Below are 12,847 nucleotides of genomic sequence, written 5' to 3' on the forward strand. Positions count from 1 at the left end.
CGTCGTTACTTACGACAAAAGCTTATTAAAAATCTTTTCTCAAGTAGTTTTCAGTGGTTCGCCTTCATCTAGAAAATTGAATAAACAAACAATAGGCTGAAACATGCAGCTGCGAAGGCGGGATGGTCCAATCTGGTGTGCGTGATATTTTTCTGCAATTGGGGGTTGTTAGAGACTTAGAGGTTGCTTGTTTCATTTAATTATTATTGTATGTGTCAGTAGATGTTAGTATATATCAACTCACATATCATCGATCAAACCAGAATAAAAGAAAAACAATTCAATTCAAATACATCTGTATATTGTCTGGCTGTCCAATCTTTTTTCTCTGTGTTCTTGGATTAACTATTAATTCAGGAGTTTATTTAATTTGGCTAGCCATGTTTGGATTCTAATCATTGGATCCTCAAGATCGTAGATTCATCAACCCATCAAGTATGGGGTTTCTTCCTTCTGAGACTCAAGTCTCGCGTTTCTTCTTTCCATGGAAGAAAACAAAACCAAAAAAACTCCAAAACTGGCCATTCACCGAAGGAAAATGCATTCGATTTTCACTAAATGAGATCAGAACAGCGACCAACGACTTCAACTTGCGTCTCGGCAGTGGCGCCTTCTGCGACGTTTACAAAGGGCATATTATTACCGACGGAACCGACATGGATGTTGTAATCAAGTGCCTTAAAAAAGATAATCAGATACAGCCAGAGTCTGCGTTTGAGACAGAGATATTGTTGTTCTGCCAGTTGCGCCATCCTAACCTAGTTTCATTCATTGGATTTTGCGAAGAAGGAGATGACCGTATGCTAGTTTATGAGTTCCTTGACAATGGTCCCTTGTCTAATCATCTCTTCGGCAAGACTGCCGGAGATCCACTCTCCTGGAAGAAACGGCTGGATATCTGCATCGGGGCCGCGCGTGGTGTACATTACCTCCACACAGGGATTAAGCATGCCATTATCCACAGAGACCTGAAAAGTTTCAACATTCTATTGGACAAAGACTTGGTGCCCAAGCTTTCTGCCTTGGGGCTGTCCAAATTGGGCGGTACTAATGTGAAAAATAAACTCGACAAAGCTCCATCAAGGAAGACGGGTACACTAGGGTATGCAGATCCGGAGTATCTGGAATCGGGAAACGTTACGCAAAAATCTGATGTCTTTGCTTTTGGAGTGGTGTTATTTGAAGTCTTGTGTGTTAGAAGTTCAGCAAAGTTTAAAGAATGCATGGATGGGACTTCACTCTTTGATATCATTGATCCATACTTGAAGGGCGAAATAGCTCCAGACTGTTTGAGAAAATTTGTGGACATTGCCGAGAGATGTGTGCGTCGAACGGGAGCCCAGCGACCAACAATGGGTGAAGTGGAGGTAGAACTTGAGGATGCATTGGAGCTGCAGGAAAAGTCGGATTCTAGCAAAAACTTGGAGACAAGCACCTCTATTGCTCCTGCCCATCATAACTATACCTACGACGGGATGACATTTCGGACCATCAAGGATATTTTTTTCTGGTTTGCGGAAGACAGTCTTTCAAATAATTTTACCACTTGCCTGTCTGAAAACAATACTACCGTATTTTCTGACAAGTCCACGACCAATATGAAAAAGAAAAATGATACATTTGTTGTAAATTCTTATTAGTTATGTTGTTATAATGTAAATTCTAATTTCTATATAAAGGAGCCTAATGAGAATGAAACACACATCTACTTTCTTCCACCTATTCTGTATTTATTCTCTTTACTTTATAACGCAATATCAGCTTGTTCCGCTATATTCAATTTTTTAAATATTTTATATAACTCTATGATAATCAAATAATGTACGTGGTTGAGATTACCCATATATTTATAGTGTCTTTGTAGGTACCGTGTAAAATTATTAATCCGATCCGTCGTCATTTCGACATTCAACATAACGGTCAACCCCTTTGTTGGTTCCGAGAATGAAGAGTCTTTTGTCGCTGCTATTTAATTAACCCTCGTAACAGGGTCAGGTTTGATCTGTTTTCACCAACAAATACAGTTTGCAAGTTAGAGCGGTGTTGATATAATTGTGGTGACAGTATAATTTTCTACATACAAATAGTATCATATAATTTTAGTTGAAAAATAGCTTAAAAAGAATATAGCATTCTGTACATTAATCAGTTTATCAAGGGGGTGGGAGTGTTCATGAAACTACCTCCTCATGTACGAGTTCCTCATGGGGTCCCTCATCAGCATAGCTATCTAGCATTGGTGACTTGGTCAATTTTTTTAGTGGGTCTTGATTGCTTCTCCCATGTTCGCCAAACAAATCCTCATCCATGTGCTCCACAATAGTTATAACAACGGTTCGACTCAACAGGTTATGAGTCTTATTGGCCTTTGAACTCACAATTCCCACAACCTCAGAAATAATTTTCTCAATGCAATCACCATTCAATATTTCAAGAATCGCACGTTCTAAGTTAAATACATGTAATCTTAAATCCTCCAGCTTGGGTTCCATGCAATCAACTGTGTATGCCATGTGAGCAAATTTGATGAACCCGACATTAATTGTATAGAACCTAAGTATATATTCATATATGATTTAGATTTGAATTCAAATGTCAAGTATAAGTTAAGGACTTAAGAAAATCATTTTGGTCCAACTTATCACATCTGTTAGAATTTGAAATTCATAAATACAGTTATGAGTTTATTTGGTTTTTGAAAAAGCAGTTAGGAGGAATTATCAGTTTCTTGATGGAAGAAACTGACAATACAATGCTTTATATATCAAATATTTTGGTCCCTGATGATGCACGATTCATTCTCATCAAGTAGTCCCATCACTAAGAGAATCCTAAAGGTGAAATTAGAAGAAGACCAGGATGGAAAACTCAACTGTGTCAAGTAAGTCTATTATGTTTGTTTTCTGGTGTTTATGTACTCTGCAGATACATGATTGACATAGCGACTTCAATCCTAAGCTTGAATGCAGAATCTGATGATGCACGGTGATTTCATTTATGTTGCTTTACATATTATACAGTTTAGACAATATGCATACATAGGATATACATGATGTTTCAATCCTAAATGCTAATTATGATCACTGCTGCATTCTTACATATATTTACATAGAAATCATTGTTTACTTGTGTTCATGCTAAGATAGATTTACAGCAATAGAACTGAGAGTAGTTCTAACATGCCAACCTCCCAATTTCTGTTTCTAAACAAGAGACATCCAAATTAGCCGAATCCACCAAATGTACCCCTTTTGGTCCTGACTTGGACTCTTCAAAATTCTTCTAATTATGCTCCTTCATCAATCCATCATGAAGCCCATCACCCGTTCATAAATTATGGTGAGACATTTTGGTAAAACTCGAATTCACTATTCAATGTTATGATGCGCCGGAATAAAAAATCACAGATGAATAACCTGCTAATGTTGTTCTGGTCCTGAAAGTACAATCCCAAAGATCAAATGGCCCAGAACCCAGTAACCCAGACAATGGAATCCTTCACAATTCTAGTGACTGAAACTCACTCGGATTTAATTTTCGCTAACTTGCGATTGTTGCTGACGACTACACCATTGACATCGGGTCACACTAGACCGAAAGGCTGTCTTATGAGCAATAGCGAAGCCTAGAAAGGCGGTTCGCTTGAGTTGCTCAACCGCCCCTTAGCCCAATACTCATGACGAAGTAGCCGGAAACGGGAGGTCTTGATTCAGGGACTGAGCTGACTTCAAGAAATAGGGGGAATCGGCAGAAGGCACCGAAGCTGAGGTTAATCAGCCTGATTCGATCTCTCGTTTGGGTTCTATGCGGTTGCTGATTCATATTTTTTTTTTTTCAGGTTATATCCATTGTATATCGCGTGCAAGGCATGTGAGTGTAGTAAAATCAGTTTTACTGACCTAGACCTTTTTTTTGGCCTAACAGATCCTAACAGCGCTTGTATTGCACGCACCGTTAGAGACCCCAGGTGGGTGGAAGAATCTTCGGAGTCTGACTGATGTTTTTATTATTTTAAATCGCAACACATTCACACCCGTTGAAAAGTAAGAAAAAAAGCAGGTGGTTCCTCACTTTCAATGCACACTATTCCACCCGCTAATTGGCATTTTATGGGGAACCAACCAACCCTCTCTATCTGGGCTGTTTCTCAGCTCCTTTGCATCATCGAAAAAACCTCTCTTGAGAGATGGAGAGAAGAAAAAAGTGAGAGAGAGATTAGTTTTGTGAAGTCAGAATCTGAGCCTGGACTGTTTACTTGAACACGTAACAAGAGTCTTATACTCGGATCAATCACCTTTCCATCAAGTCACAAATCTTCATTTCATCCCCCTGTTCCTGTTTTATAGTCTGCCATATATGGATCCTGGGAACCAAAAGAAGAAGAGAAAAGATAATCAAACTACCCAGTATGGAAGAAGGTTAATTAGCAATTCTCTGCCCCTAAAAAGAAGAAGGTTACTCAGTATGGATTCTGTTTCTACTCAAGGGGCCTCTTCTTCCTCTTCACCTTCTTCCTCCCATTCATTGACATACGATGTGCTCTTGAGTATTAGAAGTGAGGATAGAGGCAGCAAATTCGCATGCAGATTACACAGAAATCTGGTTGGGAAGGGGATGAACACCTTCAATCATCGCATTCAGGATCCAGAGGGACACGCAAAAGCAATTGAAGAATCAACTAGTTTTATTGTCCTACTCTCTGAAAAGTATGCTTACTCAGGGAGCTTTTTAGATGAACTTGTTCACATCCTTGAGTGCAAGAAATCTAAGCAACTAACTAGTTTGGCCAATTTTTTAAAAGTTAGACCCTTTCGAGGTAGAACACCAGATAGGATGTTTTGGGGCAGCACTAGCAAAACATGGCAACTTCAAGAATAACAGGCATAAGGTGTTGAGATGGACAAGAGCGCTGTCGGAAGTAGCAAATCTATCTGGGTGGACTTTCACAAGCGGGTATTTTCCATACACCTAATTTTTTTTTTCTTTCCCAAATTACTAGATTAAAATCCATATACTCATTTTGTGGCCTAAAAATATAAATATTTAGTATTGGAAATTAAACCAAATGTTCATGGCACCAATAATATGTTAGGACGAAATTTCTTAATGTAGTCCTATCAATCCTACAAACCATCCTTCTTTCTAATATTCTAGGTAGCAAAGTAAACGTAACTGATGTTTTTTTTTTTTTTTTGAGGGAAATGAAAGACTAATTCATTGATGAAACATCATTACAATCAGAGAGTATAAGAGCTTCCATACTTGGAGGGATGTTGGTAAAGAAATCACTACCAAATTAACCAGCTTTGGCCTTCTACGCTAAAGTATGCGTTACTAGATTAACTTGCCTACTACCAAAAACCACTCTAGCATCTAAAGCATTGTGCAACATGTGTCGCAAGTCATCAATTAAGAACCCCAACTCCGATTGATCAAGGGATGAGTCAGAGATAGCTTGAACCAAATCCATACAATCTGTTTCCACTATCACCGGTGTCAAATGCTGATCAATAGCCAACTGCACTCCTGGAAGAAAAGCCAACAACTCCGCATGCCGAGCAGAACTAGACACAATTACTGTATGTCGAACGCCCCCCCAGAACAACTCCTTCATGGTCCCTGAACACACCTCCCAATCCTGTGATACCCGAATCCAAACAAAAAGCCGCATCAACATTCAATTTAATAAAACCAATAGGAGGCTTTTTCCATTGGGTCAAAGACCCTGATCTATGAACAGAGGGTGAGGGAGTGTGAGCAGCCTTGTAATCCTCCCACCAACCCATCGTTATTGGCACAATATCAGTAGCCAACTTACCCTCCTCATCCTAAATCCGGGAGTTTTTGTTACGCCAAGTAGCCCAGATGGTCATCAATAAAGGAGCAAAATTTGTAGGGGACTGTGAGTAAATAGACACCAACTAGTCCGCAACACAAGAGGCACCTGAGAGATTAGGAATATGAGCTACCTGGAGCATACTAACTGCATGGGGACAATCTCGTAGGGCATGAATAAGGGACTTAACTTCTTCACCACAAAACGGACATTGGGTATCAATATCAATACTTCTATCACTAAGCCTGCTTCGTGTAGGAAGAATATTAGAGGTCACCTTCCAAGCACGAACCTTCACATTACCTGGCACAGGGGCATACCATAATTGTTTCCCAAGAGTTGCACTAGGGTTAGGATTAGAAGGCTCCTCTTTAAGAATCCTACACCTAGCAATATGATAAGCAGACTTCACTATAAATCTACCTTTTCTATTAGCATCCCAAATCCATCTGTCTGCATGGTTCTGAGGGCTAAGTGGAATTGCCTGTATCTTCTGAACAATATGTGTAGGGAATAAATTAGATAAAAGAGTAGAGTCCCACACACCTGGAGCAAGAAACAGATCTGCAACCATATTAGCTCGATCGGACCTATACAAACTCAAGTCTGTTGTAGAGAATTGGAAAAAATTGTAATTGTATTCATCTCACCATGAGGTTTATATAGGGTTACGTCATGTATACAAAAGGCAATATATAATAGCTATACTAATCAATCACACATTACGAGTCTGTCAATCGCACATTACAAGTATGTCAATCGCATATTACGAGTCTGTCAATCACACATTACAAGTATGTCAATCGCAAACATCAAGCAATACCTATTGCATGAATAGTCATTATCATTTACAATACTCCCCCTTGGATATTCCATGTCCATAGTGTTGCCTTTGCTATGCGCTTCTAAGTTGCCTCGTCAAAACCCTTGCCAAGTAATAAAAACCCTGTAGGAAAAAACAACCTTGGTCGAAGGAGAAAAAGAGCACAACGCGCGTGAATGTGGAGTAGTCGACATCCTTCAACACTCCCCCTTGTGCCGCTCAAACTTGGTGATGACTCTTTGATCGTTGTCTCACTAAAAACCTTGCCAGGTAACAAAAACCCTGTGGGACAAAAATAACCCTGGTCGAAGGGCAAAAAGAGCACAACACGTCATTCACTCTTCGAGATCGAAATCGAACATGTAGACATCATACCTCCCCCTGATGTCAAGGTCTCCCCTGATTCTACAATTATGGGAGTTCGGATAACTTTCTTAATCTGATGTTCTTCACATGTTTCTCAAAGGTGGATTTAGGTAACGACTTGGTAAACAAGTCCGCTACATTATCCTCTGAACGGATTTGATTCACTTCAATATTTAGAATTGTTTGTTGTTGCTGATTGTAAAAGAACTTAGGCGATATATGCTTGGTGTTGTCGCCCTTAATGAAACGTAACTTCATTTGCTCAATACAAGCTGCATTATCTTCATAAATGCATGTAGGTTCATCTATGGTAAACTTCAAACCACAAGTTCCTTGAATGTGTCTAACTACAGACCTTAGCCATATGCATTCTCGCACGGCTTCATGTAGAGCGATAATCTCTACATGATTTGAGGAAGTAGCAACAAGGGTCTACTTTGTAGACCTCCAAGATATCGCAGTGCTTCCCATGGTCAAGACATAACCCATTTGGGAGAGACCTTTGTAAGGGTCAGAGAGATACCCTGCATCAGCAAAACCCATCAGGACATCGTTGTCATTTTGATGGAAGGGAGGAGGAGCACGGAAGGTGGCGTTTTTCCTTGTGGAGTCCGATCCCACATTTCCATTATTTCTTTTCTCTCTGTAGGGATAGAACAAGCCCATATCAATCGTACCACTCAAGTATCGAAAGATTGTCTTTATGCCAATCCAATGGTGGCATGTTGGCGCAGAACTGTGTCGAGCTAACAAGTTCTCTGCGAATGAGATGTCTGGTCTTGTGCATTGAGCTGAGTACAATAATGCGCCTATTGCACTTAGATAGGGCACTTCAGCCTCTAATAAGTCTTTGTCCTCATCCCTTGTACGAAACGGATCTTTTTCAGGCTCAAGACTACGACCGATCATGGAAGTACTCACAGGCTTTGCTTTATCTTCATTAAAGCGCCTTAATAATTTTTGAGTATATGCTGACTGATGGATCATAATCCCATCATTACGGTGCTCGAGTTCTAGTCCGAGGCAAAACTGTGTTTTCCTAAGATCTTTCATCTCAAATTCGGATTTCAAGTATTTAGTAGTTTCCTTTAACTCATCTAGAGTTCCAATTAGGTTCATGACATCGACATAAACTGCTATATTTGCAAATCCGGAACTTGTCCTCTTTATAAACACACATGGGCATATTTTATTGTTGACATATCCCTTCCCAATCAAGTAGTCACTTAGACAGTTATACCACATCCGTCTGGATTGTTTCAATCCATATAGTGAGCGTCTCAATCTTATTGAAAATGCTCTCTGTGGTTTAGAGCCACTTGACTTGGGTAATTGAAGTCCATCTGAAACCTTCATATATATCTCTGAATCTAGATCCCCATAGAGATATGCTGAAACCACATCCATAAGCTGCATGTCAAGTTTTTCGGAAACTACCAAACTGACAAGGTAGCGGAATGTTATAATGTCCATTACGGGAGAATATGTCTCCTCGTAGTTGATTCCAGGGCGTTGTGAGAAACCTTGCACCACAAAGCGGGCTTTGTACCTAACAACCTCATTTTTCTCATTACGCTTTCTAACAAAGACCCATTTATGGCCAACAGGCATTATACTTGGGGGTGTCAGCGTTATAGGCCCAAATACCTGTCTCTTTGTTAGTGAATCCAATTCAACCTGGATCGCATTTTTCCATTTTGGCCAGTCTGCGCTTCGTTGACATTCTTCAATGGAGCAAGGTTTGATATCATTGTGTTCTATAATTCCTTGAGCAATAGAATATGCAAACACATCATCAAGGATAATAGAATCTCGATTCAATGTCTCATGTACACTAGCGTAATTCATAGAGATCTCCCTATTCCCTGGAATTGGTTCTAACATTGGAGCGTCCCCCAATGATGTCTTTTGGACATAACCATAATTTGGAATATCTTCATGAGACGGGTTATTTATGTCGATGATTAATGGATCTTTCTGTGCCAAACTCGCTTTCTTTCTCGGCCGAGAATCCATATAGCCTTTGGGCCTCCCACGTTTCCTTGCTGGGAGCCCGGCCTGAGCCACATTGCCATCACTATTTGTGGCGGCAGCGCCATGCCCAATACCCCTAAGGGTGGCGCCATGTCCATGTTTTTTAGGGACATCAATCTTTGCAGGCACGTTTGCAGCAGGTATATGTGATCTTGTCACTTTGTTCCTATCTCCTCCTAACGATGGGAAGACTGTCTCATCAAAGTGACAATCCGCAAATCTAGCGGTAAATAGATCGCCTGTCAAGGGTTCTAAGTAGCGGATAATAGTTGGAGAGTCATATCCAACATAAATGTCTAATCGTCTTTGAGGACCCATTTTGGTGCGCTATGGCGGCGCAATTGGCACATAAACTGTACACCAAAATATGCGTAAGTGTGAGACATCAGGCTCATATCCAGTAACCATCTGGGACGCAGAAAAGGGTTGAGTGGCAGTAGGCCTCAAACGAATGAGCACAGCTGCATGCAATCTTGCATAGCCCCAAGCAGAAACAGGGAGATTGGTGCGCATACCCAATGCTCTAGCGACCATTTGAAGTCTTTTAATGGCAGCTTCTATGAGACCATTTTGGGTGTGAACATGAGGAATAGGGTGTTCAACCTCAATCCCAATGGACATGCAATAGTCATCAAACGTTTTTGATATAAACTCTCCAGCATTGTCAAGACGAATTGACTTAATGGGATGATCAGGGTGGTGAGCCCTTAATTTAATGATTTGTGCTAGGAGTTTAGCAAAGGCAACATTTCTTGTTGAAAATAGCATGACATGTGACCATCGTGTCGATGCATCAACCAACACCATAAAATATCTAAATGGTCCGCAAGTTCGTTGAATAGGTCCACAAATATCACCTTGGATTCTTTGTAAGAATGAAATATTTTCCTTAGTATCCTTTGCATAGGATGGTCTCGATCCTAATTTTGCTAAAGAGCAGGCTTTGCAAAACGAAAGATGGGCTTTAGAAGCAACCAGGGAAGTATCCGGTTGAGCCACGAAATCACAATTGACTTTAGAAGTAGAAAAAGGAACCAAGGAGGTATTGGTGGCGTCAATACCACTTTTGGGCCGCAGGGGGTAGGCGGGCCGAGCCCTGCCTTGGATCGAATTTTGGTTCTGACTTTTTTCGTTTTGAAAAGTGGATGTCCGTGTTAAGTCTTTAATATACGGATCATCATATCACGACCTGCGTGTCGCAAACGGTCATGCCACAACCTATATGTGTCAAAATCCCATAAGTCATCTCTCATGATATAGTTGGATTCAATAATTCGAATAGTGGTTGCATACAACCCACTAGAGTGACATATAAGTTTCTCTAATACTCGTTTATGTCCGTAGTCATTAGAGGTGATGCAAAGGAACTCTTGTCCATTCTCACAATGTGTTTCCACATGAAAACCATTGGCTCTTATATCTTTAAAACTTAATAGGGTTCTTCCAGCCCTAGGAGCATATTGAGCTTCAGTGACATTAATACTTGTGCCATTTGGCAACATAAATTGAGCTGATCCTCGACAATGAATCAATTGTGATAGTCCAACCATCGTAGTCACAGAAGATCGATTAGGCATCATCCATAGAAATAGTTGCCCATGTCGCAATATAGTATGTGTGGTGCCACTATCAACAAGGCATTCCAACTCTCCAGGAAACATACTGAAAAATAATAAAGTTCGGAATTAAAACATGTCCATGACATCAAATAATAATAAGATACTTTATTTATAAAGATAGCCAATGATTACATCAAAGGTCCCAAAAAGTCTAATCCAAAATAAAATCAAACTAAGACACATTGTAGTCACTCTATCCATTTGGTAACTCCAATCAAATATGACCAGGAAAGTAGAGAGAGATGTTGGTGGAGCGAGGCTCTCTTAAGTACCATTAATCTCAATGACTTTCCTAGACATCATATTTCATTGGGTGCACCACATAAGAAAGAGTTTAATACAATTGTCATTTATTGACTAGGGCATATTGCCATTATAACAATTCTTGGAAAATAAAAGGACTATTCTAATCAAAGTCTGCAGCATCCTTATGCACTTCATCTTCAGCTTTGAAGTCCTCTATGGTGAGATTGACATCTCCACCATCTTCTTCTTCTTTTGCAAAGTACACTTCTTGCTCCCTCAAGTCCCTGTATGCCCTGTATCTTGAAGCTAGTTGCTCGCTTGCCTTGCATTGCTTGAACCAATGCTCACTTGATCCACATAGATGATACATGTCCTTGTGGTTGCCTTCCTTTAATTGGGGTGCACATTGTTCACGTTGTGGGCTTTCCCTAGGAGGGTTGGCGCCTCCACCACTAGCCATGGCGCCACAACCATGACCACCTCTCCCACGTGTGGCATTGCCACCATGTGTATCTGCACCAAACCTGTGGTTTCCTTCCTTGTTAGGGCGGTTATATGGATCCATACGTCCCTCATATCCCTTATTCTTAGGGTTCCGCTCCTTGCCCCCTCTTTTGGGTGCATTATAATTCGCTTCATGAACGCTCTTAGTTCCAATGGGCCTTAAATTATAATTCCTCACGAGTATGTTATCATGTTTCTCAACTATAGATATGAGATTGATAAGCTGATGAAACCTCGTGATCCGTCCAGCATTGACTTCAGTACGGTATTGCTTTGATACCACAATGGCTGAAATGGGGAAGGTGGAGAGAGTTTTCACAATTAGCTCTTGCTCTGTGACAGGTTGTCCACAAAACCTCAACATGGACTGTAGGCGAAGAGCTTCTGAATTATATTCAGCAACAGACATGAAATCAGCAAAGCGCAGATTGTTCCATTGAACCTTCAAATCAGGGAGGAGGGAATATTGGACATTGCCAAAGCGCTCTTCTAGCGCTACCCATAGCTCTCTTGCATCCTTGATCGACATATACTCCAATCTGAGTGCCTTGTCCATATGGCGTTTTATCAAGATAACTGCTTGAGCATGCTTTGTAGGTGTTTGCACGAACACACGATCCGGGTTAGGTGCCTGGATTATGGGTAATATTCCCTTTGAAGTGAGGTGGTTCTCAACATCGGTTACCCAACTGTGGTAATCCGAGCCTGTTGAGTCAAGCATGGGAAAGTCGAGTCTAGGTTCATTCGACATCCTGAAAATAAGAAGAGAAGATATATTAGTTTCGGAGCTAAACTTCCACGAAAACTAAAATAATAAGATTTCCGAGCTATGCTACCAAGAATACAATTTCCAAGAATCTCTTTTGGATTAGACCAAACAATAATGTTTAAATATGGTCACAATTTGATGCTTACGGACGCTCTTAGTCTGAGCATTATGAACACTCTTAGTTTATACGAACACTCTTAGTTCGTTAAGCGTGAATCCCCACAATTCCACTTTATTAAATAATCAAACCCATGTTCGTATATTGAAAATCCTGAAGAAAATAAAGGAATTTAAAAGACAAGAAAGCATGAACTTTAATCTTTAAAACTTACTTGTTGAAATTCGGAGCAGATTAGCTTCTAAACAGCTCCCACTTCGAATGGTGTACAGATCTCAAAACAACTCCAATAGGTCTGAAATTTGGAGGTCAGATAGAAGAGGCAGAGACAAACAATGTTGATGAAGGAAGGATTTTGATCTGAAGTCTCGATCAGGACGTTTCGGGGCGTGCAAACAGGCATCACACAGGAACAAGCGTGCTGCAGGGGCAGCAGGCGTGCGACGATGCCGCAGCGGTAGTAGGAGGCACACGGGTGCTCAAGGGCTGCAGGAGCAGCGCATGGTATGGCGAGCAAGGGCTAGGAGCTTGC

At 40.7% G+C, this 12,847-nt stretch overlaps 1 protein-coding gene across 1 annotated transcript; it reads left to right on the plus strand.

The window, feature by feature from the left end:
• Positions 1–256: 256 nt before the first annotated feature.
• LOC112172975 (receptor-like protein kinase ANXUR2) lies at positions 257–1,640 on the plus strand. The gene has a single exon (XM_024310514.2). It carries the CDS (start codon positions 438–440, stop codon positions 1,638–1,640), a length of 1,203 nt encoding a protein of 400 aa, XP_024166282.1. The 5' UTR covers positions 257–437.
• The last annotated feature ends 11,207 nt before the right edge of the window (positions 1,641–12,847 follow it).

Source organism: Rosa chinensis, chromosome 6 (genome assembly GCF_002994745.2).
Source record: "Rosa chinensis cultivar Old Blush chromosome 6, RchiOBHm-V2, whole genome shotgun sequence".
Taxonomy (NCBI): Eukaryota; Viridiplantae; Streptophyta; class Magnoliopsida; order Rosales; family Rosaceae; genus Rosa; species Rosa chinensis.